At 40.6% G+C, this 16,346-nt stretch overlaps 1 protein-coding gene and 1 long non-coding RNA gene across 22 annotated transcripts in view; one reads left to right on the top strand and one right to left on the bottom strand.

The window, feature by feature from the left end:
• The window catches only part of LOC124261984, a 69,555-nt gene extending 55,276 nt beyond the window's left edge, over positions 1–14,279 (bottom strand). The window contains exons 1-2 of the long non-coding RNA XR_006894482.1: positions 14,012–14,279; positions 7,542–7,604 (exon numbers count right to left, since the gene is read on the bottom strand). This is a non-coding gene — a long non-coding RNA (uncharacterized LOC124261984). The remainder of the gene's footprint in view (positions 1–7,541; positions 7,605–14,011) is intronic.
• LOC124261982 (cardiomyopathy-associated protein 5-like) overlaps positions 1–16,346 on the top strand; it is a 117,369-nt gene that overhangs the window by 64,143 nt on the left and 36,880 nt on the right. For 8 of the 21 annotated variants that reach the window (XM_046696353.1, XM_046696354.1, XM_046696351.1 and 5 more), the window contains 2 exons: positions 11,735–11,866; positions 14,807–14,870. In XM_046696353.1, coding sequence (XP_046552309.1) covers positions 11,735–11,866; positions 14,807–14,870 — 196 coding nt within the window. Of the gene's footprint in view, positions 1–5,288; positions 5,730–6,812; positions 9,043–9,352; positions 10,376–10,710; positions 11,428–11,734; positions 11,867–14,806; positions 14,871–16,346 lie in introns of those variants that run through there. The other 13 variants (XM_046696347.1, XM_046696346.1, XM_046696345.1 and 10 more) reach the window with 10 other exon arrangements.

The raw sequence follows: 16,346 nt of genomic DNA, 5'->3' as shown, positions 1-16,346 counted from the left end.
TGTGGGTTGTTGCCTGGCAAAGATGGGACTGGCAGTGAAAGTACATTAGGCTGAGCTTGACAATTGTGGATTTAGTCGTCACTCAAGTGATGAATGTCAATCGCATTGCTTTTCTGTATCAATCATATTTGAGCATGATAATAGCATTGGTTCAAGATTAAAGAGCTGTTTCCTCCTCTTTGTGCAGTGATTGTCAAGGCTGATGCCATTGTGCTGAAAATGAGTCACTGTTAAATTTGATGACAAGAAACGCCTAGATTGTCATGGAAATTCAGTATGACAGAATACAGCATAGCTGTTACTGGACACATTGTTGCCAAGCATGGCAGCTGTGAATACTGTTATTTGGTATATTTGTGTACTGTACATTGAACAGAACATCTCAGACTGTACACTGAACACATGACCTGAGAGAGGATCACTGGTGTGCTACTTCTACCACTGTATCCTCCAGTGACCCCAGGGCATTCCACACTGACCAGGGTCTGGATGCTGGATTGATATATCACTAACAGACAGGTGTTATATTGATTCATGCTGACAAATAGATGGTCGTCAGTCTGTAGGATCAACAGTGGGCCAGGTCAGTAAGTGTCCTAGTCGGTATTTATCCAGGGTGGATACTTGATGCTGTAGGCCTGTTGGGTGGATGGAATTGATACTTGATGCTGTAGGCCTGCTGGGTGGATGGAATTGATACTTGATGCTGTAGGCCTGTTTGGGTAGGCCTGTTGGGTGGATGGAATTGATACTTGATGCTGTAGGCCTGTTGGGTGGATGGAATTGATGCTGTAGGCCTGTTGGGTGGATGGAATTGATACTTGATGCTGTAGGCCTGCTGGGTGGATGGAATGGATACTTGATGCTGTAGGCCTGTTGGGTGGATGGAATTGATGCTGTAGGCCTGTTGGGTGGATGGAATTGATACTTGATGCTGTAGGCCTGTTGGGTGGATGGAATTGATACTTGATGCTGTAGGCCTGTTGGGTGGATGGAATTGATGCTGTAGGCCTGTTGGGTGGATGGAATTGATACTTGATGGCAACTATCAGCCACTTCAGTGTTTGTTATGAATGATTTTTAAAACTTACTTCTTTGTTATCAAAGTATATTCTTGAAGAACATCAGATAGTTTAAACTTCAGGGGCTTCTCCGGAAATAGTAGGTGGGCAGTCGACAGAGGGGAACTGGTCTTTACAATGGCTAAGCTAGACAGTTTGTGTTTTTGTGATGTGGTGACTTGAATCCATTGCTCTCAACCACTGGTTCACCACCCCCAGATTTGATTACAGGATTTAGAATCTATGTCAAAACATCGCCTCCACAGAATAAAAGAAGTTGTAAATGCCCATCAAAGAAGGATTTACACACTGCTGCAGAATAGATGGATTGATGCAGTTCTCCTAAATTGTTTGACATGTCAGCATTCACTCCTTCCTCGAGCCGTGGATCAAGCATGGAGGCCTTGATCACGGTGAAGAAGTAGGTGGTGAGGAGATTCTGATCACTGAAGGCCATTGATTGACCATGCCAGCTGCGTTAGGTTCCTGCAATCGTGTGCCGATCACAGAACACCCACAGAAGGGAAGGGGATAAATAATTTGGAGCACCTTGTCTATTGATGTCCCCAGTTGTGTGTTGGGTTCCATCACAAACTGCTGTACTCTCAAGGACAACGTGACATTGATCAGGGGAGACAAGTAAGTATGGTAGCCAAGTACCATACTGCTCCACCATCACTGTATGGGATGATGGTTAATCAATCCTTCAAGCATTCATGAATGGACATGGCTAATTTCTTCTACTGGGGTAGTGATGTTATGGAAAAGAAATGTTCTAAGCAATACAACTATCGCAAGTCTACATTTATGTTTGAGACTTTTGTACAGGCATACTGCATGGATACCTTATTGGAAGTGTGCATGACGGTTGTTAGTTTGTTGCTGTGAGTTGAGCCTCCAGCCAGTTGAGCTTCCTGTTTGCTGGACCCAGACCAATTGACCTTTTCGGGAGTTTGAACAATTTCCAAGCAAGAAGACTAGCCAAGGGGAGGATGAATCAATCTGATAGTTGTGTAGATCAAGTTGACCAAATTTCATGTCTAGACGCCAGTTTAGTGGCAGTGTGCTGAAAGTAAGTACAGATCGCTGATTTAATGTAACAACTCATACTGTCACCATGTACCTTTGGGAGACAGCAGTGTCCTCGGTCACCATGCACCCTTTGGGAGACATCAGTGTCCTCTGTCACTATGCACCCTTTGGGAGACAGCAGTGTCCTCGGTCACCATGTACCCTTTGGTAGCAGCAGTGTCCTCGGTCACCATGTACCCTTTGAGAGACAGCAGTGTCCTGGGTCACCATGCACCCTTTGGGAGACAGCAGTGTCCTCGGTCACCATGTACCCTTTGGTAGCAGCAGTGTCCTCGGTCACCATGTACCCTTTGGGAGACAGCAGTGTTCTCGGTCAACATGCACCCTTTGGGAGACAGCAGTGTCCTCGGTCACCATGTACCCTTTGGTAGCAGCAGTGTCCTTGGTCACCATGTACCCTTTGAGAGACAGCAGTGTCCTCGGTCAACATGTACCCTTTGAGAGACAGCAGTGTCCTCGGTCACCATGTACCCTTTTGTAGCAGCAGTGTCCTCTGTCACTATGCACCCTTTGGGAGACAGCAGTGTCCTTGGTCACCATGCACCCTTTGGGAGACAGCAGTGTCCTCGGTCACCATGCACCCTTTGGGAGACAGCAGTGTCCTCAGTCGCTGCAGGTGCTTGGTGATGTCAGGGATGACTCTTGCTGCTGAGTGTTGTCAGGGCACATGTGTAGGAAGAGGGAGTCAGTGGACCAGTGGTTGACGTCGTGAGCAGCAATCCCACCCATGAGCGTACAATGTCACACCATCTGGGGCTATGCAAAACTGTTTATATAACCTGACATACACTCAGGTGTGTCCACATGAAATGCATATCCTTATTAATGCATACAAAGATCGATCACTGTTTTTGCAATAGTTTCATAATTCACAGTATTTTTACCTATAGTGGCAAAGGTAAATCATAATTTCACATTTAGTTGCTTCCTTTTCTGTTGCAAAATAATTAGCCAAGCTTTACATCAAAATGTTACGACGACCTGAGAAAAAAAATAACTTAATGACAGTGCATTGAAAACTGAGATCATACATTAGATCATTTTCAATTACCCCTGAGAGTGGCAGTCCTAGGGTTGTGCCAGGCTAACAAAGCAGACCTAGACAATGGAACAAAGAACACGCTGCCAAGGCTTACCTGATTGGCTCCTTGCAAAGAACAGACATGTTTGCACAGATTAATTTGGAATTTGTATTCTGATGATTTTGGCTTCAATTTATTCAGGAAATCATCTGTAGTTGGAGACAGTGTCTAGACTAGGAGATACTCTGCTGTCTCCTTCATCAGAGGGTTAATTATCATCATATTTTTTCTTGCTAAAGCTTGGATGTCTATCATGAGTCAAATGCTTCGTCTTTGTCCAGTTTTCTGGTAATATCTTTTTGTTTGATTTTTCAGAGTGTGAGTGTAAACCGGTTAAAAGGGTATTATCTGTTCCGAAAACATTGATTTTAGATATGTAGCATAACTAAACACATAAAATATATCAGATATACTGACAATTTGGAAATCAAACCTACAGTTACCAATCAAAATGGCTTATATTTTCATAAAATGCTGAAAAGAAATAGGTTTGTGTAGTTCATGAATACATAATATTTTTTGTTTATCTTTCTGTTCATAGTAGAGACTGTTGTGAGATAATGAACAATGTATATACTGATAATAATATTGATAAGAAGTGATTACACTTGCTTTACACTTGCTCAACACTTGCAGTAGAGTGGATAGAAACTATTGTCATGTGACTGATAGCAGCCACTGCCACACCCCCTTTCTGGCGGTGCGGCTGTACAAAGGTAAATATTGAACTTCTTAAGAGCAGTTCCATACCTTTTGCTGGTAATTACATGTGTAAATTATTTTAAAATGTAATTTTAGAAATGTATTTTGACCTGAACTGTGACATGGGAATATTTTAGGCTGAATAAATGAAAGTATTTGAACAAAGTTTAAAACAGGGCTATAATCTACAGTCAGCATGGTATGAAAGCTTTTCAAGCACTTCCAAATCCTTCAACAAACAGACGATAAAAATGACAAGCGACAAACAGTTTGGAGTGTGATTGGAGACAGAGCAGCTGACCATGAGCTTTAAGTTTGTTTTTTAAGTCGGTGATGAGTTTAACACACAGTTTGGAGGTAACATCCCATCCGTGGTCTGTAACCTGAATTTGTGATGGCAAAGGTGGTAAGGGCCAGTGACAAGACCAGATTGGATATGAGTCGATGTGTGGTGCTGGATTTGAGAAGAGACGATATATGGTGTTCATGGAAGCCTGTTTGACAAGGAGACCTTGCTATCTATTCAATGTTGGACAATGAGCTGTGACTTTAGGGGTACTTGTTATGTTGTAGTTCAAAGTACAATTTGAGTTTTCGATCATGATGTCGTGAAAGCTTTCAGTAAATGTTCATTCATTTCTCACACTTGGTGTGACATGTATCCACACTATCACCACTATCCACACTATCACCACTGTTGGTATCTTTTTGGCTATATTTTGCTGTTGAGCTTCGTATCATCCAGGTGAATTTTATTAAATGCACTTTAGGCTTGTGAATATTTAATCAAGGCAATCAGATGTTGTGTACAGGTGAAACATATACCAGTGACTTCCAAATAAACCTCATCATGATCATTACTATTGAATAAACCAACATCTTTTCCAAGGGGCTAATATCATTTTTGTATTTCTCAATCAAAGCATTAAATTTGTCTCGGTGATAATATAAGAAAAAAGAATTCACAAGTATTATCTGGGAATAAAGATTTACATTTTGTGTAATTACATTATTTAAAATCTGTGTAACTAGTTATTATCTCTTAAAAGGATAATATCCTTATGAGTAATGAATATACATTCCTAACTCCATTGAGAGGGTTACTCAGTGTGTTATTACTATTTAAGGTCATGTTCTGGATGGATGCACAATCATGCAAACAGATTTACCCCAGAGCACAGTGACTCAATAATGAGTAAAGGGGGGTAACTCTAACCAGCATGGTGACAGACATTCCTGACATGCAGAACACTATTGCAAAGTACAGACCTGTAAACTGGACTGAGATATTTTCAAAATACCAACCCCATTCACTTGTGAAATTTGAGAGTCTACAAAAGCCAAGCTTAATTTGATTTCTCACTCAAGAAATATTTCAGTATTTGTGTTTGAACAAAGGGCCAAGCTGCAGTGTTTTGCTTCACTGATCATGCATTGACAATACCTGCAATCAGGTGTGGTTTGTTAGGGGCATTGCTGTCAGAGGAGAATAAAGGTAGCACTCATTGTGTTGCCCTGTAATATCATTGTAGCTTGGACAGGACATCTTGTGATGTAATATGATGTGAAGAACTTAGGCTTTTCTTCAGTAAGAGGATAAACGATCAGTGTGTGAATTGAGAGCTAATCTTTTTCTGTACCTATTAAGTGAGTTCAGGTGCTATTTATAAAAACACATGCCTTGGTAAAGGGTTTGGAGAGTTTTGAAGAGGATGGATGTTGTGTATTGCTGTGTAATATCCCAACAGATGGCATAACAAAGAAGTATGGTGGTCGTCCTTCAGGTAGTCAGGTAGTTGTGTCTCATTTCTTTCACCGCTTTCATGATTTAAATATTTTCAAACATTTGAAATTTAAACTGGCTTGTTTATTTGGAGTATGTTTACTGTCAAGGTATTTTATAACAATATTTACATTTGTTTTTGTTTGTCTGTCTCTTTGAGGCCATCTTAATATTGCTGTCTATCTAAACAGTGATCAGAAGAATGTTTGTGCTTTTCTTAAATTTGTTGTATTCAAATAATGGGTTTGGTTTCTTAGTGCGCATTTCAAGAAAAGTCATTTGACATTGACAAGATATATGTTTCTGGCTTTGTTGAGGTTAGTGCTTGCTTGATGCTACTGTGGATGGGTTGTAGATTTGTCCTCGCAGACAACGTTTGCACAGTGTTGTAAAGTAAACGTGTAGTGTCAGCCCACAACCTTCTCCTGTGGTGAGAGTGAAGTTGATATGTACGTGTCTGTTGACAAGTAGATTGGTTACATCACTGATGACACGAGGGTGATATAGATCTTTAGCTACGTGCTAGCGACAACAAGGGACTATAACAGTGACTGGGTTGATATGAAGAAGTGGATGGTTTAGATCTGTTACTACTTTATACTGATATAGATAGCTGCTCAGTGTCGAGCTATAGAGTACAAGGTATATTAATTACTTGTATGTGTTGCTGGCAATTGGGGGAAATGTTTTGTAGAGTAAGTGAGTTAAAATTGAATGCTGCATCAGTGGTATTTTAGACATATAATGATTAGACCAAGTTTATGCCTATACAAAAGCTCATAAAGTACCTAACGCAGTTATTTTGAAACTGAAATTCTGAAAAGTAAATGAACTGATTTCGGAGATTTCAACCATAGATTTGCCTGTAGAGAAGCTATTTCACTGTTAGTAAATCTGAAATAAAGTATGTTTTGTATTCTTTACTACAATATACTTTACTAAAGATGCAAGTCTGAATAGCTTTACATAAATTTTATGGTTATATATTTTGAGAAGATAAAACAAAATGACTTTCTTGGTTCAAAGTTCCGGTTTGGATTCTACACCTAATAGTCTGTGAAGATATTTGATAAATGAGGAAGTTCAGCATTAACCCCTGAGATGTTAATCTTCTGAGTGCGTGTTTGAACTGACAGTTGATTTCAAGTTGTCACAGCCAGTTTGTTTCATGTATGTTTGGGATTGCTTGTATATCCTCTGGTGTGTAGACCGGGAAGTTTGTCGGACAGACTTAGCCTGTACTGACTGCTGGCTTTCTTTCTCATTCAAATTCTGTATTGAAAGTGACTTACAATTCAGGTCTACTATGTTACAGTTGCTATATAGGTCACATTTCTTACTGCTTATATTGATTGACATTTGCTGAATATAAACATAGTTGTACATTGCACGTAAATTTCAGTTTGGGGAACATTATGGAAGGTTTATCACTTATCACTTGTATTCTTTAGAGTCTTAGGTCTTAATTTCCCACCAGTGAACATTGATGCTAGCTGGGTCTAGGTCGACATGTAGCCTTAGTGGTACAGACTGCAGTGAACAGTTCAGGGTGGTTGCGTTAATGTCTTGTAACTGTCTACAATGGCCATTCTATTGCAGGGTGACTTGGAACAGCTGGGAAGTATGTGAAGTGTTTATATGAAGAGGACATATTGATGTGAGATACATATTGGAGTTGTACCATTACCGACTCAGGATACATTGTGAACCAGTCGCCCGTGGGGAGGTACACACTGATCTTATTGATGATGTATTGACCAGTCATCTATTGTCAACTGTTTAGTGCAGTGGAAGAAGATGTGAATGAGAAGTACTTCCTACCTGTTCTATAGCTGGTGAAGAGCTGTGTCCTGCTGCCCCATTGTGGTATCCTGTGATGGACGTCTGCCAATCAGAAATAAACTTGCATAAATAAAAAGCCTGGGAAAAGAGGAAAATATTAGTTTTCATCCGTGTGTCTATGTCACAGTGACTCGGCGGAGGTGATGGGATATCACTTGAGGCCAGTAGCTGGAGTTTTGTCAGATACGTGTAACACCATCCTGATCATCAACATTCCCCAGAAATAGTTCTACCTTTTGTTTCTTTAATAGAACAGACTTGTCTACAATTTCATTGCCTGACATTAAGTTTCAACTGATGAGCCCATAACAAGTGGAGCGTATATCCCAGTTTGTAAGCAGATGACATAAGTGTTATGTAAGTTGACATTCCCTTCAAGGCATGTGAGAGCTGGTCAGTCCAGTCCAACCAGGGCCAGCATCAGCTCACTGTGACACACACATCACATGAGACATACAGTGATAGCTAAACATTTGACCAGGTGACATCTATACAGCAGCTCCTGGTCTACCTGGCTTACATTCAGAAGATGCCTGCTCTTGATGGCAAATCTGAAATGGCAAATACCAGAAGTAAGGTGACGGTGGAGATCGGCGTGGCCCGGAGGGTGGAACAGCAGTGGCAGGAGGGCATGAAGCCAGTGGTCCTGGTGGGCTGTCACTGTGAGGAGTTCGGCCACACCATGAGGAATGCAGAGGATCCCATGACGTCAAGTGACAGAGACTCAGAAGAGAAGACCCTGTCACAAGACAGCTTTTGTGAGGACTCAGACGGATACGGTGTACAGAAAGATGTTGTCAGTGATGTGGATTGGCAGAGTTGTGACAGTGAAGAGAGTAGCATGAAAACAGCAGTGTTAGAAAACAGTGAGAGTACAAAAAGGAAACATATTGCAGTCTCAGAGCAAGACAAAAACTTTAATGATGATGAACATTCTGAATACAAATACATAAAGGTTGTATCAACAGAAAACAACGATGTTTGTGAGAGACAAATTGTCCCTCCAGGTGTGGATCCTGGTATAGGGGCTACAGATTTGGAGGAGGATTCTAGGAATGACAGTCAGATATACTCAGGGGAGATTACAAAGTCAAAGGATTCTCAGATGGAGAGCAGTGTAGCATCAGTTGACACACATGGGGATTCATGCAGCGCTGATGATAGGGAGCATGACGACACTGGTCTGGGTTCAACACTTGACATGTCTGTGGCAAACAACAGTATTAAGACTGACGATGAAACTGATGTGACCAAGGACTCTGCCATTGTTATGGACAGTCCAAGTGGGCAGGATGTTTCTTGGAGTCTCCTGGATGATGTTCAGGATGATCTCAGTGTCTCCAGTAGGAGTGAGTCCAGTCACTACGACCTTCTGGTTGTCACGGCTGATGTTTCCACCAGTGGAATAGAGGACGATGAGGTTGCACACAAGGATGACTTGGTTGTAGAGAGTGCTACTGGTGGAGTAGAAGACGATGAGGTTGCACACAAAGATGACTTGGTTGTAGAGAGTGCTACTGGTGGAGTAGAAGACGATGAGGTTGCACACAAGGATGACATGGTTGTAGAGAGTGCTACTGGTGGAGTAGAAGACGATGAGGTTGCACACAAGGGTGATGTGGTTGTAGAGAGTGCTACTGGTGGAGTAGAAGACGATGAGGTTGCACACAAGGATGACATGGTTGTAGAGAGTTCCACCAGTGGAGTAGAAGACGATGAGGTTGCACACAAGGATGACATGGTTGTAGAGAGTTCCACCAGTGGAGTAGAAGACCAGTGGAGTAGATGAGGTTGCACACAAGGATGACATGGTTGTAGAGAGTTCCACCAGTGGAGTAGAAGACGATGAGGTTGCACACAAGGATGACATGGTTGTAGAGAGTTCCACCAGTGGAGTAGAAGACGATGAGGTTGCACACAAGGATGACATGGTTGTAGAGAGTTCCACCAGTGGAGTAGAAGACGATGAGGTTGCACACAAGGATGACATGGATCATGAGACAACACATGCATCTGAGGAGTCCATAGAAGATGAAGAAACAGCTTCTAGACTTGACAGTTTTATTGTGACAGATGTACAGGAGAGTAGACAGATTTCTAGTCATTTGGAGAGAGTGGAGACCAATTATACCTCAGAAAACACACCCAGTCAGTATGAGAGCAGGGAAGTGACCAGTATTAAGAAACAAGTGAATATGTCAGACATGGACATGGGTGTGTGTAGTGTTGGTACGTCTGGTGTTGTTACAGAGCAGGGCAAGGACACTGATGAAGGGCTTCCAGTTGAGGCTGATGCTTCTGTTGAAGCGATGCACCAGAATACATCAGGACTGACTGATGCAGTGGACAATCATGAAGAAACTGTCACTACTAGAACCAGTTATGTTGTAGACAGTGCAACAACATCCACCAACATTCCAGAACCATTTACAACTGTCATACCTCACACAGATGCAATACCAGATAGTGGCAACTCTTTTGCTGTAGTAGACAACCCATATGCTTTGACAGATGTATCTACAACACTCTCTGAAGGTGGTGATGTTGATACATTATTACAATCAGTTTCTGCAACTGAAACTGTGTCCATGGTTACAGAAACATCAGTCAGTATTACAGAACAAGAAGATGATATAGACAAAGATCTCCTCAAGGACAGAGAGGAGTTCAATGGCCATGATGGCAGAAACTCAGGAGAAGCTCCAGCTGATGCTGACGGGACTGACAGAAAGACTTCAGTGTATATCTGGGACAGAAACTGCCAACACGCTGAAGGTAGTGATGTACCTTGCCTTGGCGATGCAGAAGGAAAGGATGTGACTCTACCAGGGGAAACTGATGAACCAAACAGTGACAGTTGCTCCGAAGATGGAGAAATACCAAAGACAGAGGGAAAGGGTGTGACTCTACCAGAGGAAACTGATGAACCAAACAGTGACAGTTGCTCCGAAGATGGAGAAATACCAAAGACAGAGGGAAAGGGTGTGACTCTACCAGAGGAAACTGATGAACCAAACAGTGACAGTTGCTCCGAAGATGGAGAAATACCAAAGACAGAGGGAAAGGGTGTGACTCTACCAGGGAAACTGATGAACCAAACAGTGACAGTTGCTCCGAAGATGGAGAAATACCAAAGACAGAGGGAAAGGGTGTGACTCTACCAGGGGAAACTGATGAACAACTTGGTGACAGTTGTCCAGATGATGGAGAAATACCAAAGACAGAGGGAAAGGGTGTGACTTCGCTTCCTGAAATACCATGTGAAACTGATGAATATGATGACAGGTGCTCAGAAGATGGAGACAAACCAAAGACAGACACTGAGGACAAGGAACTGAATTCAGATTCCATGAAAAGCAATGGAGTGGATAACACAATCAGTGGTCGTCTTTTGGATGAGGAAACACTCCAACATGTTAGGGTTGATCTGCTAACTTCTGGAACAGAAACTCCAGTGGCCCTGTCCTCCTCAACTCCTGCTAAACGGGCAGACCACACAATCTGTGATACTGAAGACTTTCATCAGAACCATGAGACATCTCTTGATGATATTCACCTGGAAACGTCTGTGCATGAGAGAGTGGCCAGTTTGGGCAGGAAGGCTAGTGATGACAGCGTGTTGGGTGGATCCAGTGAACATAGGTCTCAAACACTCAGACCTAAACAGGTTTCCCACAGAAACTTGGAGACAAACATTTCTAAATTTTCGTTGTCAGTGCCAAATCTTGTTGAGCATGTACAGGACAATACATCAAATTTCCATGACCCAAGTTTGAATGATCTCAGGAATCGTCGCAAGTCCGTCCAAGCAATAAAAAGCTTGTTTGAGAAACAGTCAATGGAAGAAAAGAGCCCGAGGAATAAGGTAATTCTATCTCAGTGTTCAAAGCAGGGATTGTCAGAATTAAATGATCAGTTTCTACCATTTCATGATAAATATATTTTTATATGTTTAGTTTTCTGCATTATGCTTCAAAACATGTACTGTTTTAGGATCTCATCTGGAAAACAGATTGAACATTGTTAACCGTTATTGTCATCATCATCATCATCATCATCATCATCACCACCACTAGTAGTAGACAGGTATAGCCCCTTAGATGAAGGGTTGTTCTGAAGAATGTTGTATGTGCATCCGTTGGATTGTATTAATGGTGGAGTGTTACTCCCAGGTGACCTACAGATCCAGGTCGTTTATTTCACTCTCTCCCTCGAGCCCAAATCCTCCAGAATATACCTCAACGACTTCACTCCGATTGAACCAATCAGATAATGTACAGAGTTATCACTCGTCTCGGGTAATCGTAAGTAATGCATCTGAAAATTATTATCCATTGCTTTGAGTGAGATTTTCCAGGCAATTCAAATGTACCAATTCTGAAAAATATTCTGTTGCTTCCATCAAATAAAAAATGTATTTTGTGTGAACTGATTGGTCTGACAAACAGATTGATTTAGATATTTAACTCAATGACGTTGAGTTTGATACTACAGCCTAAGCCTTTTCAAAATCTCATTTTGGTTTCATGTCACACAAGGCACTGTAAATCTCAGTTGTCTCCCTTTGACTGTAAACCTTTACATTTGACTTGAGGCCTGCATGTCTCTTAAAGCAACTGGGTAATAGTGATCAGATGCATAATATATAAAACATTGTATTGTGTACCACAATTCATTTATAGTCATTATTTACATCAATACATGGTATTTATTTCTGTGTCACAGCCTTTTGTAATGGGTGCTTTCCATTTCACTTCATTGTTTTTTTCCGTCGATAGAAGAGTTAATTTTATTCACAAATTTTCAAACGAACTTTGTTTTGGGAATAATGTTCATATACTCATGCCAAAAATGGTTGTCACCCCCTTCAATTTTTTAATTGGCGAGGGGTTGGGGTGGGGTGTGAGGCCTGTGTAGGGTTGGGGGAGGGGGTTTGAAAACCATTTTTGGCATGAGTATATGTGGATTTTCACATTTATGATTTCAGTGAATACACCTTTTGATTAAAAATTATTTTTCACAGATTCTGAATTATCAAACAAGATATTTGTGTACAAATGATTTACAATTTTCTTACAATTTTGTTTTGTTTTTTTGTCATATAACATTATAATTAACATCTTCTCATACATCTCTTGTCAGTCTTGCTATGAAATCATCATATTAGTCCCATCATTTAATGTGTACTTAGTGTGTATTATGTGTAATCCCGTAGCAAGTGTTCAGTGGTTGTATACCACTGTTATTATAATACCTGTATCATACCAATATTAACTAAATGTGTTTGTTGGGTTCTTAATACAAATATACACAACATTAGTCCATGGAGAAAGTCATAATGTGAGATTATCATAATCATTCATATCAAAGTATCAATATTTATCATATTTGTGGAGGTAAAATGGGTGATATGACACACATCACACCTGATTATTACCCTTTATCATCCACGTACCCATGCTCATGTGTAAATTTGATGATATTTCATATTTTAGTTTTTCTCTCCACATTCAACTGACTAGGATATAGAAAAAATTGTGAAAAATTAATTTAAAAAATAATTAACTTTTATATCTTGAGCATGTCATGTTGGTAAACACACCTTTGAAAGATTTTTCTTCAAACTATGTGCTCAATATTTATTTTCAAAATAGGTGTGTATGCAATGTTCGAGCCATGGAGGCACTAAGAGTAAATGCTGAAACCACTGCCCCACCACCCCACATAAGTTTGTAGAGGTTTTAGTTGACTTTATATTGTTCTATTGAGAAAGTTAGTGTAATCAAAATATCAGATAAAGACATGTTGTTTGCAAAGAAAAACATAACAGATTTGGATGTTTGCAGAAATCTGATGTTGTGGGGTTTACAATGAACATGTATATTTCTGCATGCGGATGTCTGCCTCTGTCTGTAACACTGTCTGCTTTGTTGCCATAGTAACATTTTTCACTATAAGCTGTGTGGTTTTGTCAGGAGTTATAATTTGTTGCTTTGCTGTTTGTTTTGCATTTGATGTTTGTTTTGTTTTTAAAGTTTGCATTGAAATTTAGATTCGTAATAAGATCGTTTAAGCATGCTACTTATCTTACATTATTAACTATCCAGATGAAACATAATTATAAATAATATGTTCTTCAGAAACTGTATTAATGATGCATGTAAATGTTAATATTTTCATGATTTTAGTTAAAATCATCTGGATGGAGAAGCTTGTTTTAATGTATTTATGAAAGTGTCTAACTATTTGAAGTTTGTCAGTTATGTGAATGTCAGTTTGAACAGTAATGTAAATGACACTGGACCCAATGGTTAGGGTATTGCCTTGACAACTGATGAAGCACACACTACAATCGTTCCTAGCTAGTGTTCATTTCTGTCACGTCTGAACTTTAAAACTCACCTGAAGAGTAATTAGAAACTGTAAAAAGTGAATCAAAGTAGACTTACCTGAGACCGATGTTTACATTGTGCAGGTAAAACACACAGTGGAAAGACGGTGATAATTGAAGGAAGGGTTGCACTCCAACATAGGCTTAGCACATGCAGTGTTAGAGAGTGGTACCCGCCTATACACATTAACAACGGGGCATGTAGAAATTCACTAAGGAAGCCCAAATAGCATCTCCATGTATAGGATCCACCTTGGCAGTGCTGCAACTATGTGTTCTTCCAGCTTGTTGATACCAACATGCTGCCCCTGTATAACACCTCAGCGACAGGGCATCACTGTGTACATTTCATTGCAATGTACATCGTACAAGCACTACCCTCATCTAAAACCTGCTTCAAGTCCTCAGGGGAGCTGAGCCTTTGTGAATTTGTTTACAGATGCATGTTTACCATTTTGGCAGTATATTGAGGCTGTGTGTTTGTGTGAGAGAGAGGCCGAATGGTACACCCACTCTGTCTTTCCACCATAGGTATATCGGCTGCTGTAAACCGACACCACTCACAACAAGTGGTAGTCTTCCCAATCACAAGGTTTCGTGTTTTTTCTCCGGTGACGACTCCTGCCATTTCCCCCAAATATCCAAGTTTTAGATCCGCGGACTGACTTCCGTGTCGGCCTCCACCCCAAAGATTCTGGCAGTTCCTGGTTTCACCGGCCAAGTCACCTTCCACCCTCACTGTCCAGTGTCAGTTATAGTGTCAGACTTGATTACATAGGTTGTCCATCATATTGCAATGGCCAAACGTTGGAGTACAGGAAGTAGAATGAATGTTTCTTATCAATATTCACAGGAAGAACAAATTTCTCAAGATGGCCGAGTCATATCCAGATCCAAGGATGAGAAGAGATATTCAGGTAAGTTCATTCTTCAATTTCTCAATTCGGCTCAAAACAAAGAAGAAATGGAATAACTTACAATATTTGCAAACAATTCTGTTCCACATGTCTTTAATTTTCTGGGATGATTTGTGATATCATAATCAATTCATCCAATTGAATGTCCCTTTATTATCAACTTGTTCATCCTCACCTCAGGAGACCTGTATCCAACATTAAAAGGAAATCCTGAAAAGTATTGCTTCCCAATATCCTGAGCAAAACTATTGCATTTTTAAAAACAATATTGACGTCAACCTATAGAAGGAGTTAACTCCCTTGACGTGTTACCTGCATCCCATATGTCTCTTGGTTGTGACATTTCCTCTTAAATCTGTCAATTAAGTTTGCAATAGATGGATTGAGATCCTTTCTTTCTGTGTATGAGTGTGTGCCTGTGACTGATGTATGTTTCTCAATGGCATGTTTGACATGTTTTTGTCCACTGAGGTGAGTCATGAAGAGGTAAAAAGTCTGAAGAGTTGCTTGATTGACATTCAATGTTCCCAAAGGGTGTATGAGAACAAGGTAGATCAGCAGGTAGTTGACAGGTGCTTCAAGGCTCTGGATAGAGCATTCAGGATAAAGACTGCATACATTCAAAACCTGTTGTTGTTTTTAAGTGTCATTACAAGAACATGTTTTAAGACCTCTATTCATCAATAAAAACATAGTTTTTTAGATCCCTTACGCGAAATTGAAATGAGGTTGAGAATGATTTGGCTGTTTGATTTCAGAGAACTAGATGAAGTTCTTCAATTGAAAGTACAATTACTTTTGTAATTTATAAAGATGAGGTGCACAATGTCCACAATTCAGACAGTGATGAAATGTATGTGAGTCTACTATTTAGTAGTAGTATAAGCCAGGGATGGGGCGGTGTGGTAGCCTAGTAGTTAAAGCGTTCGCTCATCATGCTGAAGGCCGAGGTTCGATTCCCCACATGGGTACAAGGTGTGAAACTCCGTTCTTGTGTCCCCCGCCGTGATATTGCTGGAAGATTGCTAAAAACGGCATAAAACCTCACTCACTCAGTCACTACAAACCAGGGAAGCAAATGTTCAAGCAAATAAAATTGGAGTACAGGCTATAACATGCACTCTGTATGCCAAGAAACAATAAAAAACAGTTGTGAGTTTCCAAGGTACCTGTTCCCAGCACTGCCACTGCGGTGACAACGGTAGCTCCATCCCTCATGTTAGCACCATTACCCCTCCCCTCCTGATTATAGTCCTCCCCTCCTGATTATATTCCCCCCTACCTGGCATTGTGCCACGGCTTTATAGTCAGCTGATCATATAGTGTCTATTACCAGTTTGTAAAGAGGTAGGATATCTCTCACTAACAGGCACCACATAATTAGCATTAGTGTTAAGGTTTATGCTGTTGCTAGCTACGATAGTGAAGGTGACTTTTCACAGGGATATCCTGAAGATTGCCCTCTACTGATGAATA

The sequence above is a fragment of the Haliotis rubra genome, unplaced genomic scaffold, assembly GCF_003918875.1.
Source record: "Haliotis rubra isolate DU_JTF1 unplaced genomic scaffold, ASM391887v1 Scf82, whole genome shotgun sequence".
Taxonomy (NCBI): Eukaryota; Metazoa; Mollusca; class Gastropoda; order Lepetellida; family Haliotidae; genus Haliotis; species Haliotis rubra.
Note: the sequence above shows the minus strand (reverse complement) of the source record. Positions and strands in the feature narration are given on the sequence as shown.